Here is a 27,930-nt window from a genome sequence, read left to right as displayed (position 1 = left end):
AGTACAGAAGAACTCTTATGTTCATGAAGAACTCACCTGCTGATACCCCAAGTTCCCAAACTGATTCATTTCATTGGCTTGGCCATAAGCTTCTTAAGAGGAAGGACTGTACATTTCCAAGAAACTTGTCTTTATTCTATTGGGTGAGAAAAATCTGTTGGGCAAAGAAAGTACTGGCTCCCTACCCACGAGTGATCTCAAGGAACAAAACAGCCATTACAAGCTGAACTTTTATGCTAAGAGGTATGAAGAGATCAGGAAATGCAACTCTGATTCAAGCACCATGAAATTTTGTCAAGCAAAAATAGTCTTTATTCAAATTTAATGGAAACAGGGGTCACTATACTTTGCAAGACGGGGAAAAATAAAATTAAAAAAAATTCTTTTATTTTCTTTTTTAATATAAAACAATATAATCACAATACCAGAATATGGAACTCTACAGTTTATTTCCTATGGGTTACTGCAGGTATCAATTTTCCTTGACTGTGCTATTCACAACTTTGTTAAGTCCAAAAATATGAAACCAAAGTGGTAGGAAACTTAAGACTTAGCACTTTCACTAAATGGCATACATCAAAGGGCATCAATTCAAGGGCAAAAATGGTTGAACTCACCATACCTACCTATGTCATCATTCCCGCCTTAGAGCCGTCCAGGTACTGAGCTCCTTGTAGGAAAGGCTAGGCCTGAAAGCCAAGGCATTTTGGATATTCTACTGTGGGCCATGAGTAAAGGGGTTTTCAGAGAGAAGATTGTTTCAGTCGAGCAGGAAGGCCTGGCGCCAGGAGGCTTTACGGAGAGGAAGCACTTAGATTTAACAATTGTAGACACACCATTAGGGGAGTTAAAAATGTACAGCAGTGACATATGTTCTACTTCAATCACTTGTGCTACGGCTACCAAACATGTACAAAACTTCTCGGGTAGTTCCAGCTGTGGTTGTAGCCAGTTAGGACCTTGACTGGGACCTAGATCTAGACCGGGAGGGCGATCTGGATGCGGACCTGGATCTAGACTTGGACCGAGATCGGGTTTTTGAAGCGGACTTTGATCTGGAGCGTGATTCTGATGGAAGGTTTGGTTTTGATTTGGAATTGGACCTCGACCGGGACCGGGTCTCCTGATTGGTGCCAGCATCCTCGCCCTCCCCTCGGCCTTCCCTCTGGCCGGACTCGGACTTGGCATGTTCCCGCTCCTTCGACATCGAGCGGGATGGCGACCTGGACTGGGAGCGGTCGGCATCTTCCTTCTTCTTCTTCTTGCTGCTGCTGCCCGACTTGCTGTCTCGCTTGCCGCTGCGTTTTCTGCTTCTCTGGCTCTTGCTGCGGCTGCGGCTGCGGCTGCGACTGCGGCTCTCCTCCCGGCTTCTCTTCCTGCTCTTCCTCTTGTCCTTGCTTTTGCTGCGACTCCTGCTGCGGCTCCTGCTGCCTCCCTTGCTCCTGCTCCTGCTCTTGTGGAGGCCTTTCTCCTGACTCCGGCTCTTCTCCTTGCTCCTGCTCCTGCTCCCTCGCTTCTCCTCCTCCACCCGCCTCTCCTGGCTCCTGCTTCTGCTTTTACTCTTGCTTTTATGACGACTGGGACTCCGGCTCTTGGACTTCTCGGTGTTGTCACTGTTCTGGATCTTCTCTTCGGCTTGGTCTTTACTCTTGCTGCGGTGCTTGTCTGCGCTGTGGCTGCGGCTGCGGCTCTTGTCATCCTTGCTGGGGCTGCGGCTTTTGGCCTTCTTGCTCCGACTCCGGCTTTGGCTGCGGCTGCGGCTCTTGCTCCGAGAATGGGAGCCCGACCTGAGGAGACACAGCAATGTCCAAGTCACATGCAACTTCATACCTGATGCTAATCATGAGATGGAAAGACCGAACAGTGTGGCGCTGTGCCCCCCAACGTTACGTATGGCCCATGACAGCTTTCTGAACCCCCATGATTCTAGTCCAGAGCTGGAAAAATCGAGGTGAGGGCGGATTGGTAACATGATTGAAATCAGTGTGGCAAATGGTACGGGTGCTCCCTGCCCTCCTCCACTTACACCACGGAAGACCTACCTGGACCGAGATCTACTCTTCGAATGACTGCTTTTGCTGCTGCCACTTCGGCTTCTGCTCTTACGAGAATGTCTGCTTCGAGAGCGAGATCTAGCGGAAGAAAAAAATTTTTTAAAACAACAGTTGTTGACAAAAGGCTAGCTGAATAGTCAACTAAGACATTTTTTTAATAAAAAAATATGTATAGCACTGGCTGTGTTCAAAGTTGAAAGAGAACTCCTTCCTGTGGCCTAGGCACACAGATCTAGTCTCTCACAAACATTCCACCTGGATGGTTGACCTGGAACGCTTAGCATCTCTAATCCTGAACTCACCTTCCACCCCAAGACCTGCTCTTTTTGCTGGGTTCCCTCCTTATTTCCACTGATGCCACTGTTATTTACTCAGTTCCTCATACCACAAACCACAGCTACCCTGGACTCTTCTCTCTCCTTCATCCTCTTATATACTGATGATTCCGCCTTTTAATCTTCTCCACTCTATCCACCTCTGCTGCTGTCCCCTGAGCAAGCTACCACCATCTCTCTCCTGGTACCATGACAGCCTCCCACCTAGTCTTCTTGTATACACTTTTGTCCCTTACCTATCTATTCAACCTACTGTGACCAGAAGGCCATTTTAAAAATACACTCTAAGGTTAAGAAAATCTTTAAGAAGCCAAGACTGGATTCTTATCATTTCCTACTGAAAGCAATCAGGGTTCCTTGGGGAAAATGACTGATCACAGGTGTAAGGAAGGAAATGTACAAGATGGGCCTAGAACATCTCATGACAGAAAGAGGAAAACTTTCAAAGATTCCTGGGCACCATTATCTATAAAAGAACTCTTGCCAAAAATGTTTACAGTGTATCTCATTCACAACTCTCTGGATCTAACTTCCAATAGAGTACGAGTTCGATGATACCAAGAGGAAACAAGATACATTCAGAATGTGGGAAAGTATTAAGAACAAACAACAAAAACTAAGAAAAGTAAGTATAATAGGGGCAACTGGGTATGGGGACTGCTTAAGACTAAGGAGACCTAACAACTCCTTGCAATGTGTAACTGGATTGGATGATCCTCGTCAGGAAAAAAATGCAGCTATAAAGATATCCATGGAATAAGTGGGGAAACTGGAATACGGCCTGGACATTAGAGGACTTTACAGAATCACTATTAATGTTCTTAGGTCAGAAAATAGAAGTGTGGTTATCCTCATTCTTGGAGATACATATTGAAGTATTTGTGGGTAAAATGCCATAATTTCTACAACTTCCCTTCAAATGCGACAGCAAAATAAATGTATAGGATGTGTGTATAAACACACACACACACAGAGAAAAAGGAAGAAGGCAAAATGCTAACTGTTGAAGCTAAAAAGAGGGTGTATGGGTGTTTGTGAACTAGTCCTTATGTTTGAAAATGACTGCAATAAAGTTTGGGTAAATATTTAGTAAAGCACATTCAAACAAAAATCAAACAAAACCAAAATACTGAAATAGGAACCAACTTGAAGGGCTCTCAACAACCAAAGACAGAACAATTTGAGCATAAAAAATTACAACTGTAACAGATGAAATATTAAACATATAAACATCTAAGAATTCATTCAAAATGATACAACCAACTTCATCACTACTTTTTGGGTTGCTAGGGCACATTTAATAATCTGAAAGTTGGTAAATAAAGGTATCAAACTTTTATTTTGTATTTCCCATAAAAACTCTATTTGAGGATAACAAAGAATGGATGAAGAAAACCATCCTTTATAGAATTACAGCCTTTAAATGCAGAAAGAATGATAAAATTAGAAAGTCATCATTTTGCAACCGCCAATGAATGGTTCTAGGTAATCATTATCAATAGATGCTAAAACTATTAGGTAGAATGTTGATGCAGAACTTTATAATGGATTGCTTGACATCTCCTGAACACACTGATGCATGCTTCATCATCCAAACTGGGACATCAGACACCACATAGGTGATGCAACAGAAAGTACAAAGCACTACTTATTAAGTGCACCTGGCCTTACTCTAAATGCCTCAAGATCTAACTACCAGTTTACAGGAAATATAGAGGACAGAATAAAGGATAAATATGGGGGACAGGATAGAGAACACCACTGCAAGGATGCAATCAGCAAAATCTCAAGTATGGGAAAATCTTCAAAACAGATAACCATTTTTTTTCAGCAACTAAATGCACGGAAAATAAAAAGAGGGTGAAGGAGGACATATCAGTGATTAAAAGGAGAATTAAAAGATAGGTCATCTAGTTGCAACGTGAAGACCTAGTTGGGATCCTAATATGAACAAACTGCAAAAATACATATTTGAGACATATGAGGAAATTAAATACAAATCTGGTAGCTGGCATATGGCACTGTGATTTTACTGAAGTATTTACAGGCAGAGTGACAGGATGTCTAGACTTGCCTTAAAACAATGCAGCAGGAGAGGGGTGATGAAACAAGACTAGCAAAAGAAAAAGTACTGAAGATGGACAGGTGACAGGTATAAGGGGAATTCAGGGTTCATTAAACTATTTTCTTTAATGCTTTACATATTTGAAAATTTCCGTAATAAAAAGTTAAAAGGCAAAACAACAAAACCTGAAAACTCAGAAGTCTCTAATGACTTCCCACTGCTCTCAAGTCCTAACATGGCCTGTGGCTCAGCAGGATCTGGTCCTTCTCTGTCTCCCCTCAAGCTCCTCTCCTCTGCTTCCTGCTCTACTCCATCCACACTCTGGGAAACTATCCTGGCCCCAGGCATTAAAAAAAAAAAAAAAAAAAATGCTGTTCTCTCTACTAGAAAGGCGCTTCTCCTTTCTCTGCCCACCATCTCCAACTTATCTGTTGGGGATCAGCTTCTAAGGCGTGAGGGCATGTCCTTAGGAAAGCCTCTGCCAGCTCTCCAGACTGGTTGTGCTGTGTACATTTCCTCTGACATACTTGACACAACGGTAATTATTTGCTTGATGCTTGTCTTCTACACTAGACTGAGTTACATGAGGGCAGAGACCATGTTTGACTTGCTCCTGGCTCATTTGAAGAGCAGCTGCCAAATAAGACAAAGTCAGTACATAAGAGGATGAAGGAGAGAGCGGCAGGAGCATCTGGGAGAGTAACTACAGGACTAGTAGCCATGCTGCCCCCAATGAGGGTATAATCTGAGGGACCTAAGAGATGTGATAGAAGGTCACTGATATCTGTTCTCAGAAAAAGGACTTTACTTCTATTTGTACTCATGACATAAGAGTTCCGAGAGCTTTACAAATAAATGTTCAGTTCAAAGTTGAATTGTGAACCAGATGTAACCACGTTACTGAGAATTCAACAGGAGAATGAAAATGGATTATCTAGGTACTCATTAATGAATTTAGTGAGCTCCAACACATAAAGACATCAACGACAGTACCTCGAGTGACTCCGGCTCCTGGAGTAGGACCGGCGTCGTCTAGAACCAGGCTTGTCTTCGACTAATCTGATTTTTCTGCCATTGACTTCAGTTCCATCTAACTTTTCCAAAGCTCTTTTCATATCCGAATAAGACACAAATTCAATCACCCCTTCATTTTTGCGTCCCTTGTGAGCATCTGCATACGTCACTTCCCCTGCCTGACGCATATAATCCTAAAGAATGAAAAAAATCACCGAATAGGTTAAGACAGTGTGTTAAAGCAGTTAATGCAATCACTAAAGCCACCCCCCCCACCTTCTTTTAAGAAGAAATGCTACCTTTCCTCAGAATGGAGTTTACTTTTAAAATATTTCCATCTGTACACCAATCATTTACTGAGGTTCTTTAAAGCATGAGGCATTAGGCATGTGGTACAGACAATTAATAAATATTTAACTGCTCTTTTCAACAGTTATGTGTAAATACAAAAATTTTTAGTTAACTATCATTTTCTAAATTTTATAGTGGCATGTTCCTGGTTTATAGAAGCTTTAGAAGTTCATATCACTACATTTAAGACTTTTACATTTCATTATAAATCTTTGTTTAAAAACATGGATAGATACTGACAATTATCTAAGGTAAAATGTAAACAAATGGAAGACAAAAAGGCCACAGAAAAGTATTTTCCAGGTCTGGCTTCAAAATGGTATGACCACCCATGTCCCTTCACTACTCTAAGCCTTTTCCCTCACTCTCTTTGGGGACTTATGGACACTGTCCCCACATTTCTTTATATAGAACATGTGCTTGATATTTGTGGAATAAATATATGAATATCCAGTAGCAGGTCATTTGTTATTGTTCTCTCCATATTTTATAGTTATAAACCTTGAACACGTGCCATTTGATACTATTTGCTCACTGCAACATAAAATGTTTACATGTCTTAATATACACAATCGTCATAATTAGTGTGCCCAATACTTTTTCTGAGCATTTCCCAAGAGTTGGGACTTTTAGGTTATACATAGTCTTTTGCTATTATTAATAATACAGCAATGAACATCTTTACACAAAAACTACTATACTTCAACTAAATTATTTGCAGAAGTGGGGGTTCTGGGTAAAGGCAGGAAGCCCATATAATTTACCAGGCAAAACAGGATACATTTGAGAGTGAATGAGGAAGCTATTAAGTTATGCCAAGACTGGGACTTTTAACTAAAGTAATGTGTGTAAGTCGAGATATGTGACATCTGGCAATAGGCCTGAAAAATGTCACTACTTTTGTTCTATACTGTCATACTTCCCAATTAATAACAGCAGCAGCTAACGTATTTAGTGTTTATTGTATGATAGGTATGATATAATTAATTCAGACTCAAGTACTGCCACACGGGGTAGATACAATCATTACCCTCACTATACAGAAGAAAAAAAGTGAAATATAGATGTTAACTAAACTGCTCAAGGCCGTTCAAGTAGTAAGTGAATGAGCTGGGGTCTGAACACAAGCAGCCAGACTACAGAAGCTGGATTCTTAATACAGTCACGCTGTGCTTCACAACAGGAGAAATGTGCTGTTAGGCAACTGCATCATGGGAATGTCAGAGTGCGCTTAGACAAGCCTCGGTGGTACCACGTACCTCATAACTAGTTATATGGAATACCACTGTCATACAGGCGGTCCATCAACTGACCAAAATGTTGTTATGTAGCGTACGACTGTACTGCCCCACACTGGGTTAAACTACCAATTCTCAATGACACTACTATATAAATCTCATCTCAATGCCATCATCACTGAGTGTTATGAATTTACAAATTTTAAAAAGTAACACTATCCTTTCAATTTGTTTTATTTTTGCATTGCCTTGATTAATAGCTAGCATTTATTATGCCAGAAACCATTATAGGCTTTTTATATATGAAAATGCATTCAATTCTCATAACCTTGAGTAGAAATGAATATTAGTCCCATTTCATAGCTGAGAGTATGAAGCACAAGAGGAAAGTAATTTGCTAAAATAAATAACTGCTATATGGCAGAGCTGGGATTCAATCCAGGCAGGCGAGCTCCAGAGCCTGCTCTTAAGGCTACCCTGACTTACTAGGAAATCGGCTTTATGACTCTCTTTTCCTAAGAGTGAAAATACCAAAGGTACAGAACGATAAAACTAACTGAGGACGTTGGCTAGGCTCCATTAAACTAAAAAAACGAAAGCCTTTCCAGTTTTTACCCAAAACGTTCAACCCTTAACTCTCAGAATACTGGAATCATCCCTTCAGCAAGTGCCATCTTTCTGGCAGACACTCAGGACCTGCTGTAAGGTTGACAACCAACACAATGCACTAGAAAAAAACACCAGATTATGTCCTTGTCCCAGCTCTTTTGCTAAGACCAACTGTGCGAATTAATGCTTTCTGGATCTCATCTGTTTTATCTAAAAACTGTTGGAAGCACATTTAAAAACATAAAAAATATATAAAAGTGTTTTTGATAAGTTAAAACTATATGAACATAAAGGATTCCTAACTACTTTTTGCTAATCTTGTATACTCATTTTGCTAGAAATGATTTAATGATGGACTGAAATTGACAAGCAAGATCGGAAATTGTGAATATCCTTTACCTTGTCCTCCTAAAGACATCCCGGTTAAGATATTTACTCAATAAGTTTTTCTTCCCTATTTAGATTAAAACCCAACACTGTTCTCAAAGAATGAGCTGGGATTAGTATACTGGATGGTCAATATAGCACTGGATCTTAATTTTTGACATTAAAACTCTTTTGAGATAAATATTCTATGAAAAAAACTGGTCAGATAGTCATTTTTACCAATGAGGATCTACACTGGAAGCTGACATAAACTTGCGTATTAAAATTAATGTTGCAGGAAAACACTAGTGGTTGAAACTTTTCCTTTAATTAATGAGAAACTACACTGGCATCTCTTTATAATTCTCTATGGAAGAAAATTTCATATAACATAGGTTATCCTTAAAGTGATAGTCCCATAATGTAGAGCAGTAGTGTGACTCTGTTATCTCCTGTACCCCTATGGAATCTTTAATCAAAGACCTTCTAAATGCTTTGGGAAAGCTCCCAAACACATAGTGCTATTACATCCCGTGTCTGCCTGTGCCTGCACAAAACTACCTCTTTTCCAACTTTAACTCCTCCTGCCCAACCTTATCCCAGGAGGTTAATGGGGCCCAAACCTTTAGGTCTTGCCAGCTGCACCGACTTGACAAATTTTCCACAATAAGTCTGTATTCTGTGCGAGTAGGAGGGCCATATTTATCTCGGCCACTTCTTCTATAACCATATCCACCTTTGGAAGGTTCAAATAGATAAGATTACTTCAATGGAAGAAAAGGAAAACACGACATAACACATATTCCCCTTAAATATACCACTTATCCCCATCCACATATATTTTAACTCTATCCCCACCCTTAATTATAAACTAGATATTTTTTTAAAAAAGCAATCAACTAATTACTATGAAAATGTAATTCAATTTACAAAGCTGTAAGTATATATTGTCATTAAAGTCTGTTTAAAATTAACATGCACAAATTAAAAACTATTAACAATTTAACAATTTAGAAATAAGTAACCAAATTACTAAATCAGTTACTGGTGTTACTCACAGTGATTAAAGTTTTTGTGAATATTTTATATGAAAAAAAAAAGATTTTCAGGCACCTATTTCAGTTTAATCTCATCTGTGTCTAACCCTTGGGATCCTCACCACCCAGGTCTAATGGGGAAAGGTTGCGGTCGTCACATGGCTTCCTGTTTTTGGTCAGCCAAGGGCCACAATGGTTCAAAGAGCCACGCATGGAAAGGTAACCCAAGGTCAGCAAATGGAACAGGCAGTCATCTTAGCCTCAAAGGATTCTTTTAATTAAAACATTGAGGTCTTTGTTAAATCTATGTTAAACAATTGCATTACAGAGAAAAACAAAACAACAACACAAACACACATCATTAAACATTATTTATAAAGTATTAAAACAAGAAATGTCATTAATTTAATTAAAATCGAACATTATCAAAGATGTTTATTTGCAATTTTACATTTAAAAAGATACATAATTTTTAAAACAAATGGCTTAAGTGTCAATACATTTCAATATAATATTAATTACTTTTAAAAATTAACATTTAATAACAAAGGCATGTCATTGCTACAAATGCCCTTTAAATGCTTACTGCGTCCAGAACCGTAACTGCCATCTCGACGTGGGCCGCGGGCATGCTCAACAATTACTCGCTCACCACAAAGGTCTTTGCCATTCAGTTCATAAACAGCATCATCTGCATCACGCAGATCATCAAACTCCACAAACCCATATCTAAAAAAGAGCAAACAAAATCCTGGTTAGCACCATTTTGACATCCAGCTTCACTAACATTAAGGAAAAAGCAATGAGGTTCATGCTTAGCAAAGGTTAGGTGGGGTTTGCAAACTAAGGATTCGCTTTCTCTTTCCTTTAGCTGAAACCACTTTTCTTTGTACCAATAGGCATTACAAGAAGATAGGGAGACTTATCAAGGTAGACGCCCATCTTTCTAGTAGGAGGCTGACTAAACAAAGAGACCACTTCTTTTGTTCCCCAAGTAGCTGGTGGCAACTGCAAAGACCTCCACCTTGGTATAAGATATCAAAATATATAATTCTACAAGATTGACTGTTTGCTCTTTCAAATCGCATGAAACTCATCAATTAGACCTAAATTCAGGTACTGTGTCTTAACTGTTAAATCATGTTTGGAATAACATACCAGGTTAAAAAATAATCACAGTATCTCGAACCTCCTTGGTGAAAGATTTTTTTTTTTAAAAAGTTCCTGTTCCTCTACCTAACAAATTAGCCACAAGTGAATTTAATGTTCTAGAAATTATCAGTGAAAAATATTTGGAACTATTTACTTCTTCATGATATTCCAAATTCTTTTCTATGAGGTTTTAGGTAGGCTGGAGTTCTTTAAAACATATACACACCTGTGCAAACTTCTATACATACTATTGCTAGGAATCTCTCAGCGAAGACGTTTGGTGGTTTAACACATACCCAAAACACCCTACCCCCAAGCTTATTAATGTCTGTTTCATAGTACAACTTATAAAACGAAAGCATAAAATTTTAAGATATCTATAAGTAAGGTTAAACAAATAACCTATAAACTATATCATCAATAAACTTGTAGCTTGGTCTAAAATGGCTGTGAAAAGTCTAGCTTTGAGACCACTGCCTACATTCAAAAACCAAAATCATCTAAATGATCGTACTTGATCACAATGGAAAGTTACCAGCAAAGTCTTTAAACTCTAACATGGCTGTGTACACAAGCAAACACTGACTAGTGTTCCTCTGTGTTTAAACATACTGCAAACTAAAAACAAGCTACAGGGCTTGCCAGAAGTTCATCCAGTCTGACCAAAACGATTCATTTCTTTAGCATGTAATGCTATACTCAGCAACATGTTTAGTGAGAGAACTCAGACTTGTAGGATTCTGCCTGTACTGAGAGTTCCTTTCCAATAAGAGTCTCTCAGGAGACAATGTACAGCTAACAACTTCGGAGGGTTCTTTATGCTGAAATGTCTATGAATGGTATTTAAACATTAAGCATCACTGAATCTCAACTCTGTTACAAAGACTGTAACACAGACAAACACAGTTGTTTAATAGGAAATGTTTTGCAGTAATACAATTCAGAAGCCACCTGGCTCAATTTATTGGTTATGAAGTCTTTAAAACAGTTCCATGCTTCCAAAGGCTGGAAGTGCTAGATAGCTTAATAAGAATGATTGTGAACATGATGTTATATTTAACAAAGCAAGTTAAACTTCTCCAAATTATTGACTTTCTATGTAAAAAAGTGCTTTAGTCACTAAAAATCTCTAATAGATAATATACTGTAGCTACTTTTACCTTTTTGGCATAAGTCATAAAAAAAGCTATACTATCATTTTTACAGGAAAAACTTAAAAAGCAAATTAAAAAAAATCAAATCTAACCATCTTCCACTTAGAGGTTTATTTGCAAATAGATCACAAAGACCTTCCGCATAAAAGTACCTTCCTTAATTTAGTTGTCAAGACTGGTCACACGTCTGCTTTGCTCACAGCTTCACTGCTCTTGGCATCATATGAAAGCCCGATGCCACGTAAAGATAAAACATTCAACATAGGCACGTTGAAATGGCCTCCACTCCCCTCTGAGAGTTATATACTGGCCTGGCACCACTCAATGACTCTAACTCATTTAATGTGATATCAGAAGGAAAACACTGACTCCTAAAGATTAAATAAATAAATCATAGAGACATCTAAACAGTTTTCATAAAAATAATTAGGGTTTACAACTCTTTGGGGGTCAGAAAATGTAAGACTCTAAGTTCTGCAAGTTGTCTGAAATAGAATGCCAAACTTCTGTTAATAACAACTGATGCGGATGTCAGACTCAAAGATCGTCCTGTGCGTGCTCATTCTGTTCCAAGGCTCACATGAAGAACTCACCCTGACCTCTAAGGGAAAATAAAAACAATCTGTTAAGTGAACCTAAAACCAAAAATGAACACTCAGACACACCTTCCCAATAAAATTTTTCCCTGACTTGTAGGGGGCCAATTTGTGTTATTAGAGGGTAATGGCCCCTACAGTCCTTTCTTAATATTTACTTCTAAAAAGTAAACAGGTAGGTCACTTAGCAGCAACATTTTTGGGCTATACAAGTCACTTACTGAAATAGCTGACTTGAGATCAAATTTATTTCACAGGAAAATTCTGGCTACGACTCTGTGAAAAGCCTCAAAATCTATTTGGAACATTTTAATGTGAAAGTCCAGTCCAAGGGTAAATCAGGCAACCTGTCACTTCTCTCTGCCACTGACATGCTGGGTGGGTTTGGAAGATTCAATGAAATATCCTCCTTCACCACAGACCATACCTGATAGGGACTCTTGTTCTGACAGCAAAGACCAGGTCAGTGTGGTTGCTTCTACTATATTACTGTTTATTTAGATGTGCTTCACTCAAAGAATGACTTTATTTCATTCAACAGAATGAAAGGGTCCCCCAAATAAGGCAGAAAGACTAGAAATAACAGTAACAATAAAATGCTACTTAACATTTATTAAATAATTTCCATATACTAGACAATGTTATCTCATTTAATATTCACAATACTCAAGAGCCAGGTACTATTATCCCTGTTTTACAGATGAGGAAACTGAGGCACACTCTAACTAGTAAGACTGGAGCAGCAAGAACTGGCCTGGGTTCTAGTCCTTGTTCTCCTATAAAGCAACTCTGAAAAGCACATTTAAATAATTTTATTTCCCTGGGTCTAATTTATCCCTGAAATGAGGGAGCTATACTACACATTGCTACAGTTTCTCCTAACAGCAGAAGTATGACAGATAAAAGTTAGTCCTTCTCTGGTTTAATGATGGGATAATTTGAACCAACATGGTAGCACCAGAGGTATATAAGTGACAGATGAACAGGAATAAATTTATTTATCATCTTATAAAATACCTTTAAAAACCACTGTATAGGTCCCTATTTTAATTTTACTTAAATATTTTTACTATCTCTAAATTTTTAGTGCCTTCAAGAAGGTAAAGTGCTCCCTGGTAACTAACATCAGATAATCTTTCCAAATCCATCTTAATATCCCTTTGTGTTTCACAGAAAGTAACACGAAACTAATCTCTGTTCCCCAAAAGTACTCTCCTTTTGAACACTTTGTCAAAGGAAAAGGGGATATAAACACACACACACACGTATGTACACATACTGTATGTATCAGCATGTGTGTATACATGTTCAGATTTCTCTGGTGTGACCTGTGAATAAACCTCACAAACACAGCCCAACAGATACGTTTCTTAATTCTAGCCACAGGCACCCTAACTCTTCTGTTCTGTTAAAGACAAAGACCTTCTTTCAATAATTCTAGTATGAGAATGAAGGTGAAGGAATTCTGGAGAATGAATCTAAGACAAATTAAGAAATCCCTTTATGTGACTGATAAAAGCAAAAACAAACAAACAAACAAAACCCTCCAATATTCCTCCTCTTATTAGACTCCCAGATGTCACATCTCTCAACCTTTCTCCCCTATGCCTATGTGAAAGAACACAAAGAATGGCCTAATTTTTAATTAAAAGAAAACTCCTTTCTTCAACATTTCTCTGTTACTGCCTTTTTCCAAACTCTTCCTCTGGGTCACATTTTATCCTGACAAATTTAGTCAAAAAATGATAGGAGGGGAGTTCCTGTCATTTTCTCCCTAAAAAAAGTGGGCACCATGATTCTTACCAAATATAGACAGCTATCTGGACACCACAAACAAAGCCACACTGAATGACGTGGGCTGCTCTAAACTTTAGTCCAGTGGTTCCCAGCCTTTTTGGCACCAGGCACAGGTGCTCCTATGAGAATCTACTATCTGATGATCTGAGGTGGAGCTGAGGCAGTGATGCTAGTGCTGGGGAGCAGCTGCAACTACAGATGAAGCTTTGCTCACTCCTGCCGCTTACTTCCTGCTGTGCGGCCCAGTTCCTAACAGGCCACTGACCAGGACCCCTGCTTTAGTCCATTCTCCACCATTGACAATGCTATGGTTTTCCTCATTCAACATCTAATGTATTGCTCAGGCTCTCAGTCAGATCTCGAAAATGCTAGAATTGTAACGACATGTTATTCAAACTAAAGTTACTTCAAGACTTCAATTTTAGAAGAATTTACCCAAGAATAATTATCGTCTGAGCTTGTGCTGTTGCTAAATAGGCTTTCCCTGATTCTAATAATCTTTACCAATGGTTCCAAATATCACTGTTTTACTAAAGAGGATGTAGTTATCTCACCCCTTTTGGAATGGCTTAGGGTCAGCTCTGTCTTCCAAACATCATCTCTGAAGAGAGATACTGGAGATAAATAAGTTCTGTCTGAAAATGATGAACATGACTTGGTCTGGAGATATATATGCTGATCAGTAGCTAATTGGGCAGGGCGTGACTAAGGGGGTGCTCGACACCAGCTAACTGACAGGGAGTGGATATGGGGAGCAAGGGAAAAGCAAGCCTCCATGCGTGTACCTGCGGTCACCCACCAACACTGCTTACTCAGGGGCATGCCTTGGATGTTCTCTCTATGAGAAAAATGTGCCCCTTTCCACAGTGGATCTCTGCTCACCTTTGTCCTAAAACTGTGCCACATGCTTTTCTTTGTATGTGGACATGACAGTCCTCAGCCAACCATCAGCAGGATGTGAGTTTTGTTTTCCCAATGTGGTGAGCCATTCCCACATTCACTCATTTTCCTTGTAAGAACCGAACCTCTCCATGGCTGGTCAGGATTAGGGATGTTGCTGTAGCCAAGGAAAAATTTTCATCTGTTGAAGTTAACCCATGGGTTGGCTTGAACCCTCAAACTAGGGTCAATAGCACTGTACTTTAAGGGCAGAGTCCTTAAATCTACCCTGCAAGAAATGGCATTCAGTGAACAGGAATCAAACAGCTTTCTTTCAAAGCACTCAGGTTGGTCATATGCTTCTGCCAACTTTGTGTTACAAGGTGAAAAAAGTTAGGACACACTGACAGGATGGTAAGAAAAAACAGTAATTCTGACTGTCTGCATGAAGTGCTTGGAAAACTGCAGAAAGACACTTCTGCAGCCAATCTCGAGTGCTCAGGTGAGGCCAACTCAGAGAAAAGCTTGTGAGTGAGACCTGTAACTGCCCCTAATTCCAAAGGTCCGCAACATTCCAGGGAAGCAGTGATCAGGCCCTTAAGTAGAATTAACCCATGTCACATTCACTTCTCTGGGTCACTGATTATGGTTGCAATCAGACCTTCCTGGTAACAGAAGGGTGTTTATAACCCACAACTAGGAGTTCCTACTACGTGAAGCGGATTCTTGACATCTTTTCCTATCTTGAGACAGGAAGGAGGCTGCTCTGGGCATTCTGGCCTCCCTTTCTTTAGCCTCAGAAGAGGGAGGGCCATCAAGGCCACCCGGAGAAGGCGGATGACTTACCCGTGCTCACTGAGTAGCAGAGCTGGGGTGCGACTTCAGGGCTCACCAATACCCAGTCTGGGGCTCTTTTCACGTCGGCAAACTGGCAGTTCCCGCACACCAAGAGCTCTCTGATTAGAGCTAGTGTGGATTCCTGGTCTGCAAACGTTGGCCACAGCTCAGTCTGCACTTGATCTTTCCCCACCTTCAAAGAAGAAAACCTACCTCATGATTTCTCTCTTCTGGATTCCTAATCATCTGATTGATTCCCAGTAACCTTGTAATTACCTCTGATTATTCTTCTCTGGTTGCCTATTCAGTCTATTGCCTAGTTCTACAATTTTCTCACTCTGTTGGGCCCTCAGAGCTATCTATTCCTGTTTTATCAACTTACTTAATTCTAGGATATGGCTATTTTTCTTTAGTCAACTTGTCTCTTTACATGTAGCAAGGAAGGTAAGCTGCTATCATTCCTTTGCTCAGAGATCTGTGACTCCTAAATATCTTTATGTCATTCTCTAAACCTGGAATGCCTGCAATTACATATAGTGAATCACATCAATCTTCTTCCATTTACTCTTTCGTGAGTCTCAGAAACTTGCCCAACTCCAATCATTTTAGCATTTTTCTTTAGCTTCAGCACTTTATTCCATTTTATGTTTTACATAAAAATGTTTTATGGCCTTTCGAGCCTTGTTCTTTCTTCTTTGTGCTTATCTTCTCATTTGATTATGAGCTCTTTAATATTTAGCACAGTGCCTTGCACGTAGTAAATAATTATTCATAATGTTTCATTCATTCCTCATATCATAGGTGCAGAGTATACTACTACTCAACTACTACTACTGCTGCTGCTGCTGCTACTACTACTACTACCATTCCTATCCTACTACTACTACTACTACTACTACTACTACCACCATTCCTATTTTACAAAAGAGAAGGCTGAGGCTTGGAGAAGCGAAGCTCAGTGTCAAGGAGCTCATAAGTAGTATACTATGTGAACCCAGATCCATCTGACTCTAAAACCCAAGCTCTTAACCACAAAGTTACATTGCCATAATAAAGGCAGATGCTTCTCTCCCACAGTCCTGAGTACGATCCTTTCCATTCAACAAATGCTGCTACTTGACTTGATAATCTAACCTCAGATAAGCCAGGTTGTATTAAAGTTTTCTAACACAGTGGGGTAAAGTCTCCAGAAAAAAAAGAAATTTATCTTGGGGCAGGGTGAAGCACCTCTAAGCTTGGGATATGTGACAACCAGGTTATTTTCACTCTTGTCTTTTGGTTCCCATTAGCCAGTGTCAGCCATCTGGTCCTTCCGAAAACATGTGTGGGTTCAGAACATAACAGACTAGAAGAATAGAGGAAAAATAAGATTATTCTCTGCAATTCCCATTCTGGAGGTCCCATTTCAACCCCTAGAATGTCTTTGGTTTTAGGCTCAGCAAAAATTAGACCAGCATAGATGATAAGAGAGTTGGGCCTAAGGTGGTAGATGTGAATGGATACTGACAATATTTAATATTTAAGAATGTATTTAACTAGTTTTATAGGGAATGATGATTGGGACCAAAAAAATACAAATATAGCATGAATGGTGGGGAAAAATGGACCAGAAATCAAAGAATACTATAAAGTTTACAGACTTCCAACTATACAAAGATTACAGCAGCAACCAGAAAAGTCTTAGCAGATTAGCACTTAAGATCCAATTTAATTGCAAACTACTATTAATATCACTATAGTCCACCAGGACTCTTTCCTTCTTCAAATTCCTTTGTAATAACTTTCACAACTCTGGGGCTTACTATAATCTCATAAAGAAACTAAGACTTAAGAGTAGTTAAGTAATGTGCCAAGGCTACTCAACACTTGAGATTCTTCAAACCCTGGTCCTAACCTAAAATCAACACTCCATCACCATGTTCTATTGTCTCCTACACAGCAATAGAAAGAAGCGGTCCACAGGACCAAACAGTTTGAGAAACACAAGCACCAAGAGCAGAGAGAATCAGTTTTATCAAATGATGTGCTGTGGACACATGATTATTAGTATCTTATGAGAAAATTTAAGTGACAAGAAATACCATTTCTGCATCTGATGTGTACTAATACTAGTAGGTTGTCAGCATTTATTCTCTAAGCTACTAGTGGAACCAAGCCTACAAATTAACTATCAAAATTTTAACACCAGTCTAGGAAAACAGAGAAAGGTAACAAATCATTAAGAAATTACTAGCTCATCTCTAATGGAATATTCGGAATTTCGCATGCTGGGGTGAGGAAAACAGAATAGAAACAATCATCATCCTAAAAACTAAGGGAAAAAACAAAGTTCCTCCAGAATAGTAGGAGGCAGAGCGGAATATGTATCAAATTCAAATTTAGTCTCACTTTGTAACTGTCCTATGCACCTATCTGACAATTCCAAACTTTTAAAAATGAACTGAAGTTGCTAAGTGATTTCCCTTTTACTAGGCTGCCACTATATTTCTATCCTATGAAATGGGATTACCCTCAGAAGCAACACACTTGCAAATAGTCTGTGGATGAAATTATCACAACAAGTATCTGTCGAAACTGTTATTATTTTGACATTTTAAAGTCAGCATGGCTGCTTTGCTTAAAAGGGGAGCAAACAATCATACCGTGTCCATTCCAATTTTTGGACACTTATCAACATTAAGGGAGTAAATGACGTTAAAAGGTCTCACAAGAAAAGGGGATCAACTACTCCCTAATGATTCACTAAAGGTCATAAAAATTCAATCACAATTAAAAACAATTTAGAAAAACTCAAGAGATGAAAGTCATATAACCAGTTTAGAGTATAACTCTTGAGACGTAAGATAGAATTACTGTATGTTACTTATACTTAATGAAATAAAAGTTTACACTCAGCACTACCTGATTCCACACCAAAGCTACAAAGAAAACCAGTTCCTACTCACCTCTAAAACACAATGGGCGGGGTGACAGGTATTAAAGCCACTTAGAGGTTATGCCTCTGGGACCATCCTGGCTGCTCTCATGTCCCTCATAACTGCCCCACAGTCCCTGGGCTGCAGTCAGTTGCTTTTTCATTTTTATTTTTGATTAAAGATGCCTATGCTATTTCTTGAAGATAGCCTTCCCTTGACATTGGTCATTTAGTATTTTAATGAAATTCTTTTAACATTAATGGATGGCTTCATTTCATGCACAGGAGATAACTTTTCTCAAAGTCGGTGTTACTGGTCTGTGGTTCCTGACTCCTGCTTGCCTCTTTCATTCCTGAAGGCTGAATTCAAACCTCCCTCCCTTCAGACTCCCCTCTTTCTCTAGGTTGGAGGGCTGTTTAGGAAGGCCCCCTCCCCTCTTTTCGGGATCTGAGGCTAAAGACATGGTTGCGAGACCGGATGGAGGGATACCAAGTATCCTTGAAGTGCTTTCCAAGGTATCGTTTGCAGTTCAGAGAGCTCTAGACTTCATGTAGGGCATGTCCTAAAAATGCAGGCATGCAAATTCAGAGCACAGTCTGATCCCTCACCTTCAGGACACTCCAAGACCAGGCAGTCCCAGCAATGCTAATAGGACAGAGGGCATTTAGTCCCACAAATCCTACCTCACTAAGCCAAGACAAAGCTAATACCACTGTACAGCTCTGTGAAGAGTAGTCTGAGAAGGAGAATCACAAGAAGTACCACCTGTCAATTTTTTTTTTGATGACGGAATTTTTTATTTTTTTCAGATATACTGTTGTTAGTATGTAAGAACACAACCATTTATTTTTCAATTACAGTTGACAAATATTATATTAGTTTCAGGGGTACAGAATGGTAGTTAAAGACTGTCATACTTTTGGCAGAAACTTGGCTTGTTGGAAGCCTCTGTTAAGAGACTAAAGATGGAACAGGCTGTGGAACCTGAACCAACTTCTCACCCTTGGAGGCAAGTCCCAAAAGGACAGGCAGGACTGAACCACACGGAAGGAAACAGCATGAGAGAAGCTTTGATTGACACTGTCATGCTCTATTTGTTATGACTAAGAAAGATCTTATTTCTAGAATTGTCAATAACTAATTTTGTAACCTTGGGCCAGTCACTTAATCTCCCCATGTCTCAGTTTCCCCATCAGTACGAGCAAGAGACAACACTTATTTGTAATGCTTTGATATACTGTATGAAAGATATTTGATAGCTTGATATATCTTTGATAGCTCTGATATATTTGTATGAAAGATAAATCATACAAACGCACACTGCTAAAATTTTCTAAAGTCTTAAAAATTTCAGTGTTAGCTTACAAATTCCTAAATACTACTTCCAATAGTATACTGTCAGATGCTTGGAGCCCCTTTCTTCTCAGGAGCTCAAAATACAATTTTCTAGTTAGGTCACCTGGAGGCACCCCAAAATACTGGGAATCCAAGCTGTATTTTATATAGTCTATATTCTGTGCCCGTCTCTTGAGAAGAGACAAATACTTCACATGGCCCTTTTATACATATAATATCTCAATGAGGAAGGGAGGAGCAGAGTATTAAACTAAGGAATAGGAGTTTAAAATGACTAGGCCGAATGATTACAGATACTGTTCATTCATATAATAAAGTGACTGAGAAACTCAGACCAAGAAGTAGAAGTTCTCCAGCCAGGGCAATTTATGCTATTAACATTTGGTCAAATTGCAGTATGGTATTGTCTCTTGGCACTTTTTTATTAAAATGACATAAATTTTAAAAATTACCCAAATCTTAGGAAAGATAAAGTAACATACTTATTAACAAAATTTTCTGGAAGTAGGTTCACTCCAACAAGAGACTTCAGTACATAGTGACATTTGTAATAGCCATACTATTAATAAACCAATGATAGAATGCTACTTAATCCATAGTCCTATTTCTCATTATTTCTTATTTGTTTAAGAAAAAGTTCTTCGTTAAAATACATGAGACCATTTCACCTGTTAAATTAGCAAAGATTTTAAACAATACGGATGCTCAACATGATGAAGCTGCCAGGGCAATTATATGGCTACATGCATAGACACTGACAGCATTGGAAATGTTCATTCTTGCTGTGACACATGAATTTTACTTCACAGTATCTGTCCTAAAAAATGATAAAAATACAAACAAAGTTTTATGTATATGATATCCACCACAGGGTTATTTTTAACAATTGGAGACAACCTAGGTTATTTAGAGACAACCTAGAAAAAATGGTTGGGTAAATCATGATACAGCCATATAATGAATTTTATGCAGCCATTAAAATGACATGTGTAAGAAAGATTTTGATAAAAAAAAAATACATGAGATAAGTAGAAAAAGTGGGACATAAAATTGCACTAAGACTATGCCTATGTTAAAGAGATTTTTAATGATACTTCTTTTAGACTCTATGCTTTTGGTATTGTCTAAATTATCTATAATGAACTTATACTTATTTTCTAATCAGTCAAAAGTTATTTTGTTAAAAAGTTCTTGAATCTGTTATACTTAGTAGGCTAAATGAATGAGTCTTAAGGCTTCAAGATAACTTCCACATATGTATTTTAAACATTCTCATTAAAAAACCATGTTATTAAAAAATTATAGGATAGTTTAGAGTTCAGAAAATTAGAAACTCCCAAACATGGCAGATGAAAATATAAATACTATTTGTCTAGAGAGTAATGAAAATCAAAGGTAGCAAAAGCCTTAAAAATGTGTACATACTTTGACTCTAAATGTTCCAATTTCAGGAATCTGCCCTGAGGTAAGTCCTAGGAATGTGTACAAAGTTTTACATAAAGGATAATCACCACAGTGGTGTATGTGCATAAAACAGTGAAAAACCAAAGACAACCTAATGTCCTGCAACATGGTTATAATTATGTACATTAAATAGCATTTATATGTGGGAGTACTATGTAGCCATTAATAATCAAGTTATAGAATACTTAATGTTAGGTAGAAATAGAAAGGCTACCAAATAGAATGTACAGTATGATCTCAAGTTTGTAAAGAAAAGGGGGAGGAATAAGAAGTGCTTGAGTGTATGTACATGTGTATGTTGTGGGTATGTTGTATGTGCATGTGTATGAGAGATTGAGAGAAAAGGCAAAGGCAAAGTCTCTATATTTTTTCCCCTCTATATTAAAAATTTTTATAATAAACACGTAAAAATTTTAACAACTGGAATATGTGCTGTTTTTGCAATGTTAATTTTAACTACGTATAAACAGAGTTGTTCACATGCTCCTTTAAAACTATTCTCTTTTTAGATAATCATAAAATTAAGTCAGAACCAAACTTCTTTTCTTAACACAGATTCACAGCCTGGAACCCTGTGGGTTTAAATGTGACATTGCTTTTGAAGGCAAACCAAGAACAAAAAGGTGGTGGGGTCCTTTAAAGGGAGAGTTTTTTCTTTTGTTATTCTTGTCACTCATTAGTTGTAGCATTACCATAAAAAACAATAAAGCATTTATCTGCTCTTTGGTGGTGGGTGAAGGTAATCTCCCACATGATTAAGAATAAACTCGTGGTTCAATTAACCAGAAACCAATAACCTGGAACATTAAACTAATTATATTTCCTTTATTGCCCCTTTAAAAGAAAAGACAAGAAAAATACAAGCTCAAATCAAGGATTCAGTCAAGAGAAAATCCCTGCGTAGGTCTGGGGTCAGTGGAGATTCATCTCAGTATCTAACAATGCCCTACAGTGATCAGGGACAAATAGAACAACTTGACTAACTGAGTCAACATATTTAAAAAATTAACTAAGGCACCTTCTTCTTGAAGGAATTTTTAACGAGGATGAAAATAAAAACTTCCTAGTAACACGCAGATATTGTGAAAATCCAATTAAACAGACCAGGACATCCCCCTGAAAATTCTGGCTATTTATAATTTCACTGTAAAATGAAACAAAGGCTCTGAAATTTATAGTCAAACTTCCTTGGAGAGTTTTAATTCATGCCTTTAATAAACTAAAACAAACACTTCAATGATCTGGGGGGTTTACCTGTCCAGCTGCTAGGCAAGTAAAATAATCTTAGGATGTGGTTTTATTCATTAGCTAGAATACGGAACGATTAAGATATAAAGATCCATGACCAAAACCACACAATTTTGTGGCAAGAGAAACTACTGCATTAAAAAAACCTTCTACACTTTACATGAAGACAATTTTACGGGGGGTGGGGGTGGGGGAGCCCACAGAATTCACAAATAATCAAAGGCAGCAATAATTACCATAGAGTTGGAAGGATAGAAACAGGTCATTGATATTGTTTGTTGCTTTCTTGACCCCTGGTCCCACGGTGGCTCTTGCTGGAGCTGGTGTGGCAGGTATGAATACAGGAGACCCTAAGGGGATCCGGAGTGGTCTCTATGGTCCAGGAAGATCTACACATCATGTTGGTGGTCCTTAACGGAATTATCTTTTTAGGAGATTATGGCTGCCTGGTACAATGAACTACTATCACACATACCTCTTCTACAAATCCTAAAAGGACTCATAAAATCCCCTCCTGGACACTGAAATCTCATTTGGAGAGTTCATCCACATCCCTGTTTGGTTGACTTTCCACTATACCAGTACTTAATGCCTATTTAATTAATTCTGAACTTTACCCACTACCCTTCAGCTTAACATGTCTGTCTACTGATATATCTCCCTTCTACAAATTTGAACTCTAGCAATTCTTCAAAGCCCTTTCCACTCAAAATCTGCTTTTGTTTCAATTACTGATAATCACAGTCCAGATATGTTAAAAAATACTCAGGGAGATCAACTAACTATCTTTCTTAATTTCCAGGACTATAAGCTTACACACGTTGCTATTATGCCATTTTTTCCTTGTGTATCTAACTCCTTCCTTTCCGACTCCTCTGCACTTCTGCCATCTAGCCCAGACAATTCTTGCTTGAAATACATCTATACCATTGGTCTTCTGCACAGAAGTAATTTTCCTCTGCAATGATTCCTGAATGCTGCCAGGTGTGCCCCCTTGGTGACTGATCACACCTGCCTTCGAATCCCTTAAGTGACTTCCCATTCTTCATTTCGACCTTGACTTTCAATCAGATTTCATGCATACCATGGTCTAGCAGTAGAATTGTAAGAACATAGTTTCCCCAAAAGAGACTGAGATATTTAGGGTCCTGGAAGAATCTATCCTTCCTCTTATTTCACCATTTCTGGGGTTGCTCAATTTTTTTTTCCCCAAGAGCTTTTGACTTCCTATCCATGATTTTGAATTTTTAGTATAAAGGCTGACACTTGTTGTTTCTGGCTTATACTGTTAAAATTTTAGATCCTTAATGAGACTTAATCCAAACTAATTTGTTTCTTAAAATTATTTCTTATTGGACCACCTCCTTATCACTAGTTACGACACACTATTCCCCGACACTTTTCTTTCTTCAAGGCCCAGTCAACTGATTCCTCAAAGCCCATTTCAAACAAATCATTCCAAGTTTTACTTGTTTTGAATTTATAGCAAGAGCAAGAATTTAACTCAAAGTGCATATGTTATAACCATAAACACTTAATTTACTCAAGAACGGAATTCTTTTCTGCCTCTTCCCCAATTCATTTAGCACAGTAGTAGGCATCTGTTGGTGGGTTATCAACATATTTGTTCACTTAGCCATTTTCCTCAACAGTATCAACACCATTTCCTGCTATCATCTGAGTAACTTTAGAAAACAGACCTCACCAAATATGCTTCACGTTAACAAACAGTTAGAAGCTAAGATGCCTCCTAAAGATCATGGTAAGATCCCTTTGATCATGGCTACTATTTACAGCTATGAGCCAAATGCTTCACAATTATCTCTAATCTTCCTTAAGGAAACTTAAGAGTCCAAGAAGTAACTTGCTTGCAGAGTTAAGTGGTGAAGCTAAGATTTGACCCAGGTCTGTCTGGCTTCAAAATCGAAGCTTTTCCCATAAAATTTATTCTGTCAACTTACTTGAGCTCTGAAGAAAACAGGGAGTTTTAACTTCATCTCTCAGATATGTATGCATCACAGTAATAACAAAATCCACTTTAGTAAATTCCTTAAGAACTGAAAGCTCTATGTACAAAATGAATAATTTCCTGTCTTTTACTCTGTCAGTACGCAATCTGAGGACATTTTCCTTAGTAAGATGATTCTTCCTAATGATCAATTTAAAATGATTTTTAAAATTCAGTCAACAATCTGAGTATACATACAGTAGCTACCAATTTTTTTCCCCAAATGTGCAACTTACATTTAGGCATCTTACATTAATTTCTCAAGTGTTAGTTGCTAGTATTACACTAGGGAGTGAACTGTGGCCATATCAGACCTGTTACAAAGCAAGTCTTTAAAAGAAACACATAAGCCAAGGGTTTCTCTAATACCCAAGATTCACTACTCTGAAATATTCCCTCTACTCCTTTTAATTTTTATATCCATGTCTAAATCCTACTTAAAATTTTTGCATCTTCTCCAGGCCTGACTCCTCACCTGTTTTCTCTGAAACACGTAGCCCCAGCGGCCCTGCTTTACCAAAGTAGATTAGGAATACAACAGACCATATCCAGAGAGGCAGTAAATTAGCAATTTCGGGCTGTGCATTTCTGAAACATGTAGTCCCTACGGACACTGCTTTGCCATAGGAATACAAGATTAGGAATACAACAGACCATACCCAGGAAGTCAGTAAATTAGCAATTTCTAGCTATGCGTCTCCAACTACATTGGCTAGCTGAGGCAGGTACTAGCCAGGGTGGCCACTATTATCCAACAAATTCTACAACGATAAAGCAATTTTTCGGCAAGTTGGAGACCGGAAACCACAGCCCGGAAACTCTGTACGCAGTCTTAAAGATAACGAGGTAAGACTTTAATTTACCCTTGTAGAGAGAACGGTGAAGGCCTACAGCACGGCAAGACGATACTTTCGAAACTGTCACTAGACTACTCAAACCGGAGTCTCCCGCCCAAAAAAGTGTGGCACATGGCAAGTCTAAACAGGGCCCCCCTCCAGGGCTCTTCTCCTCGGGAAAGATGCGTTGTGGCCGTCTGATCTATCAGACTGAGGAAGAGGTAAAACAGGAGCAGGAAATCCTGCCTGTTTATTTCCAGCTGCCCACAAGAGCGGGAAAGGTCGGTCTCTAGCCGGCGACGAACAGGGCCTCAGTCTCGGAGCCCAGCAAGGAAAAACCCAGGCGCCTCTAGCTCCCCGGAGCTGTACACTCCCGCCCCGAGCCTCAATCCAACTGGGGTTTTCCGTCTCCCCGTCCCACTCCGAGGCTCACCATCGCTCCCATTATCCCTCCACCACCCCGACCCGCGCAGGCGCAGTGGGAACCGGGGCCTACCCGCGCCCCCGAGGCGCCGCGACTATGGCGGAGCCGGAGCAGGCCGGTAGCAGCTCCGCGCCGGGCAGGCATTCCTCTCCCGTTCCCGCGGCCTCCCTGCCACCGCCAGGGCCCTGTTTCCACCCAGGTGGCCCCTCTTCCGCCCTCCTCACCCGTTCTTCAGATCCACCTCCAGGATCTTCCCGTAGCCCTTGAAGAAGCGCTCCACATCGCGCTCCCGGGCCTGGTAGCTCAGGCGGCCGATGTACACCCGCGGCATTCCGGCAACGGCGGCGGCAGCTTGGCCCGGCCCCAGCCCCCTTAGGCGGCGGCCGGCGAAGCGAGAGCGCGGCGACGGCGGCGGCAACGGGCGGGTGGCGGGACCGACGCAGCCGAACCCCGGCGACGTACGCGAGCACGCAGCTCGCGAGCGCGCACCTCCCGCTTCCCCCGCCCTTGCCGCAGGCGGAGGGTAACGGGAGAGAGCGCGCGTTCGCTTCCCGCCTGGCCAGGAGTGGAGGCGGGGCTTGCAGGGGGGCGCGCTGGCGTGGGGCGGGACCAAATGATCGACAGGCCGTGCAAGCGGCACGGGGCCGCCACCCGCCTTTACTCGGGCACGTCCTCTCGCGAGCTCGCCGTGACGGGTCTGCACCGCCTACCGCAGCCTCTGGCTTCGCCCCTCCCCGCGGAAGTGCTCGCGTTTCCCTCCGCCTAGCGAGCGTTCTTGCTTTTGTCCTTTGAACCTTGAGTCGTTGCGACTTTAGAGCAGGAACTTTGGAAATAAACTTGGTTTCTGACCGTTTACGTGTCCGTGACCGTGGGCTTGTTAGGCGCTACTTCCCTGTGCCTTGTTTGTCTTTTCTGTAAAAGGGGGATAGTAATTTGAACCATCCAGAGTTGTCTGGAGAATTATGAGAATAGGTACGTAAAGCACATAGTACTGTTCCCAGCACATTGCAAAAGTGCCCAATAATAACATTATGTTAAATATAGGACACTGCTTCAGTAGAAGTAGTGTGGAAAGTAGAGAAGGCTGGAGTTTGGGAGCGAGATTAAGCTTGACACTGACTAAATTACTTGACCATTTAAACCTACTTTCTAATTTGTGAAATTAGAATAATTTATGCCACCTCAATGGACTACCAGGATAACTAAATGGGTAGTGTATGTTGAAGAGCTTGGAACAGTATCTGGAAAGTGGTAGGAGCTCAAATATCGGTTCCGTTCTCACTAACCCAATTTACATAGAACCACAAGTTTTCTTTGCTTTTTTATTTTTAAAATTATATTTTGAAAAGGTAGTTCATTAACTTATTAATGATAACATTAATACACAGTGACGTCTTCCCATTTCTCCTCTGGCTGCCTAGTTTCCCTCAGAGGCAATCAATGTAGTCAGTTTCTTAAATGTCCTTTCATAGGTATTTTATACACATAAAGGAAATGGTAGTGTACTATACATACAGTTCTGCGCTTAGTATATTTTTAAAATCACTCTATGAGTACAAAAGGAGCTTCCTCAGGACTTTTTATGGCTTTTAATATACTATTTTATAAACGACAATTTAATGAGTACAATGGTTAAGGATGCCGAAGTAAATTTAAACCTTTTGTTATGACTGCTGTAATGAGTAACTTTGTAAATATATATATGTAGAATCTATTCCTAGAAGATAGTTGGGTCAAATGGTGTGAGCAAATGGAGTTTTGACAGATATTGCTCAATTCTCCATAGGTACCTATGTCTCCATTTCTTTATCAAGACGGTGTTATCAAACTTTATGATCTTTGTCAACCTGATCGCTGAAAAGTGGTATCTTGGGTAGTGTAAATTGAAATTATCTTGAATTGAGTGAGCCTTACTTCATATGTTTAAGAAATACTTATATTTTACTTTCTGTTCCTGTCTATATCTCTTGCCCATTTTTCTTATTGATTCGGAGCTCACAATATAAAAGGGAAATCAGTTCTTTGTCAAATGAGTTGCAAATATTTTTTCCCAGTTTGTTGACTTTTGATTTTGCCTGGTGTTCCTTGCCATGCAAAAACGTTAGATATTTATGAGATTGAATTTGTACATCCTTTATTTTTCTTTGATTCTGGATTTTGTGCTGTAGTTTGAAAGGCCTTCCCCCCTGGGTTTT

The 27,930-nt window shown here is 39.5% G+C and overlaps 1 protein-coding gene across 1 annotated transcript; it reads right to left on the bottom strand.

Annotated features, from left to right (window-relative positions):
• Positions 1-294: 294 nt before the first annotated feature.
• SRSF4 (serine and arginine rich splicing factor 4) lies at positions 295-26,456 on the bottom strand. The gene is made up of 6 exons (XM_006924325.3): positions 25,960-26,456; positions 9,656-9,798; positions 8,656-8,768; positions 5,448-5,662; positions 2,043-2,132; positions 295-1,787 (listed from the first exon to the last, which is right to left on the bottom strand). The coding sequence occupies exons 1-6, from the start codon at positions 26,064-26,066 to the stop codon at positions 953-955; spliced, it is 1,503 nt and encodes a 500-aa protein (XP_006924387.1). The 5' UTR covers positions 26,067-26,456; the 3' UTR covers positions 295-952.
• Positions 26,457-27,930: the final 1,474 nt, after the last annotated feature.

Source organism: Pteropus alecto, unplaced genomic scaffold (genome assembly GCF_000325575.1).
Source record: "Pteropus alecto unplaced genomic scaffold, ASM32557v1 scaffold39, whole genome shotgun sequence".
Taxonomy (NCBI): Eukaryota; Metazoa; Chordata; class Mammalia; order Chiroptera; family Pteropodidae; genus Pteropus; species Pteropus alecto.
The sequence above is the reverse complement of the archived record's forward strand: the minus strand, read 5'-3'. Positions and strand labels throughout refer to the sequence as shown.

What these genes read in the sequence shown, in the direction of transcription:
- SRSF4 (XM_006924325.3), bottom strand. Translation starts at nt 26,066, where the DNA reads ATGCCGCGGGTGTACATCGGCCGCCTGAGCTACCAGGCCCGGGAGCGC. An exon ending in CAGTTACGGTTCTGGACGCA is followed by an intron (nt 8,769 to 9,655) that starts GTAAGCATTTAA and finishes AACCTTCCAAAG; the next exon opens with GTGGATATGGTTATAGAAGA. An exon ending in GCAGCTGGCAAGACCTAAAG is followed by an intron (nt 5,663 to 8,655) that starts GTTTGGGCCCCA and finishes TTCATTCTTTAG; the next exon opens with GATTATATGCGTCAGGCAGG.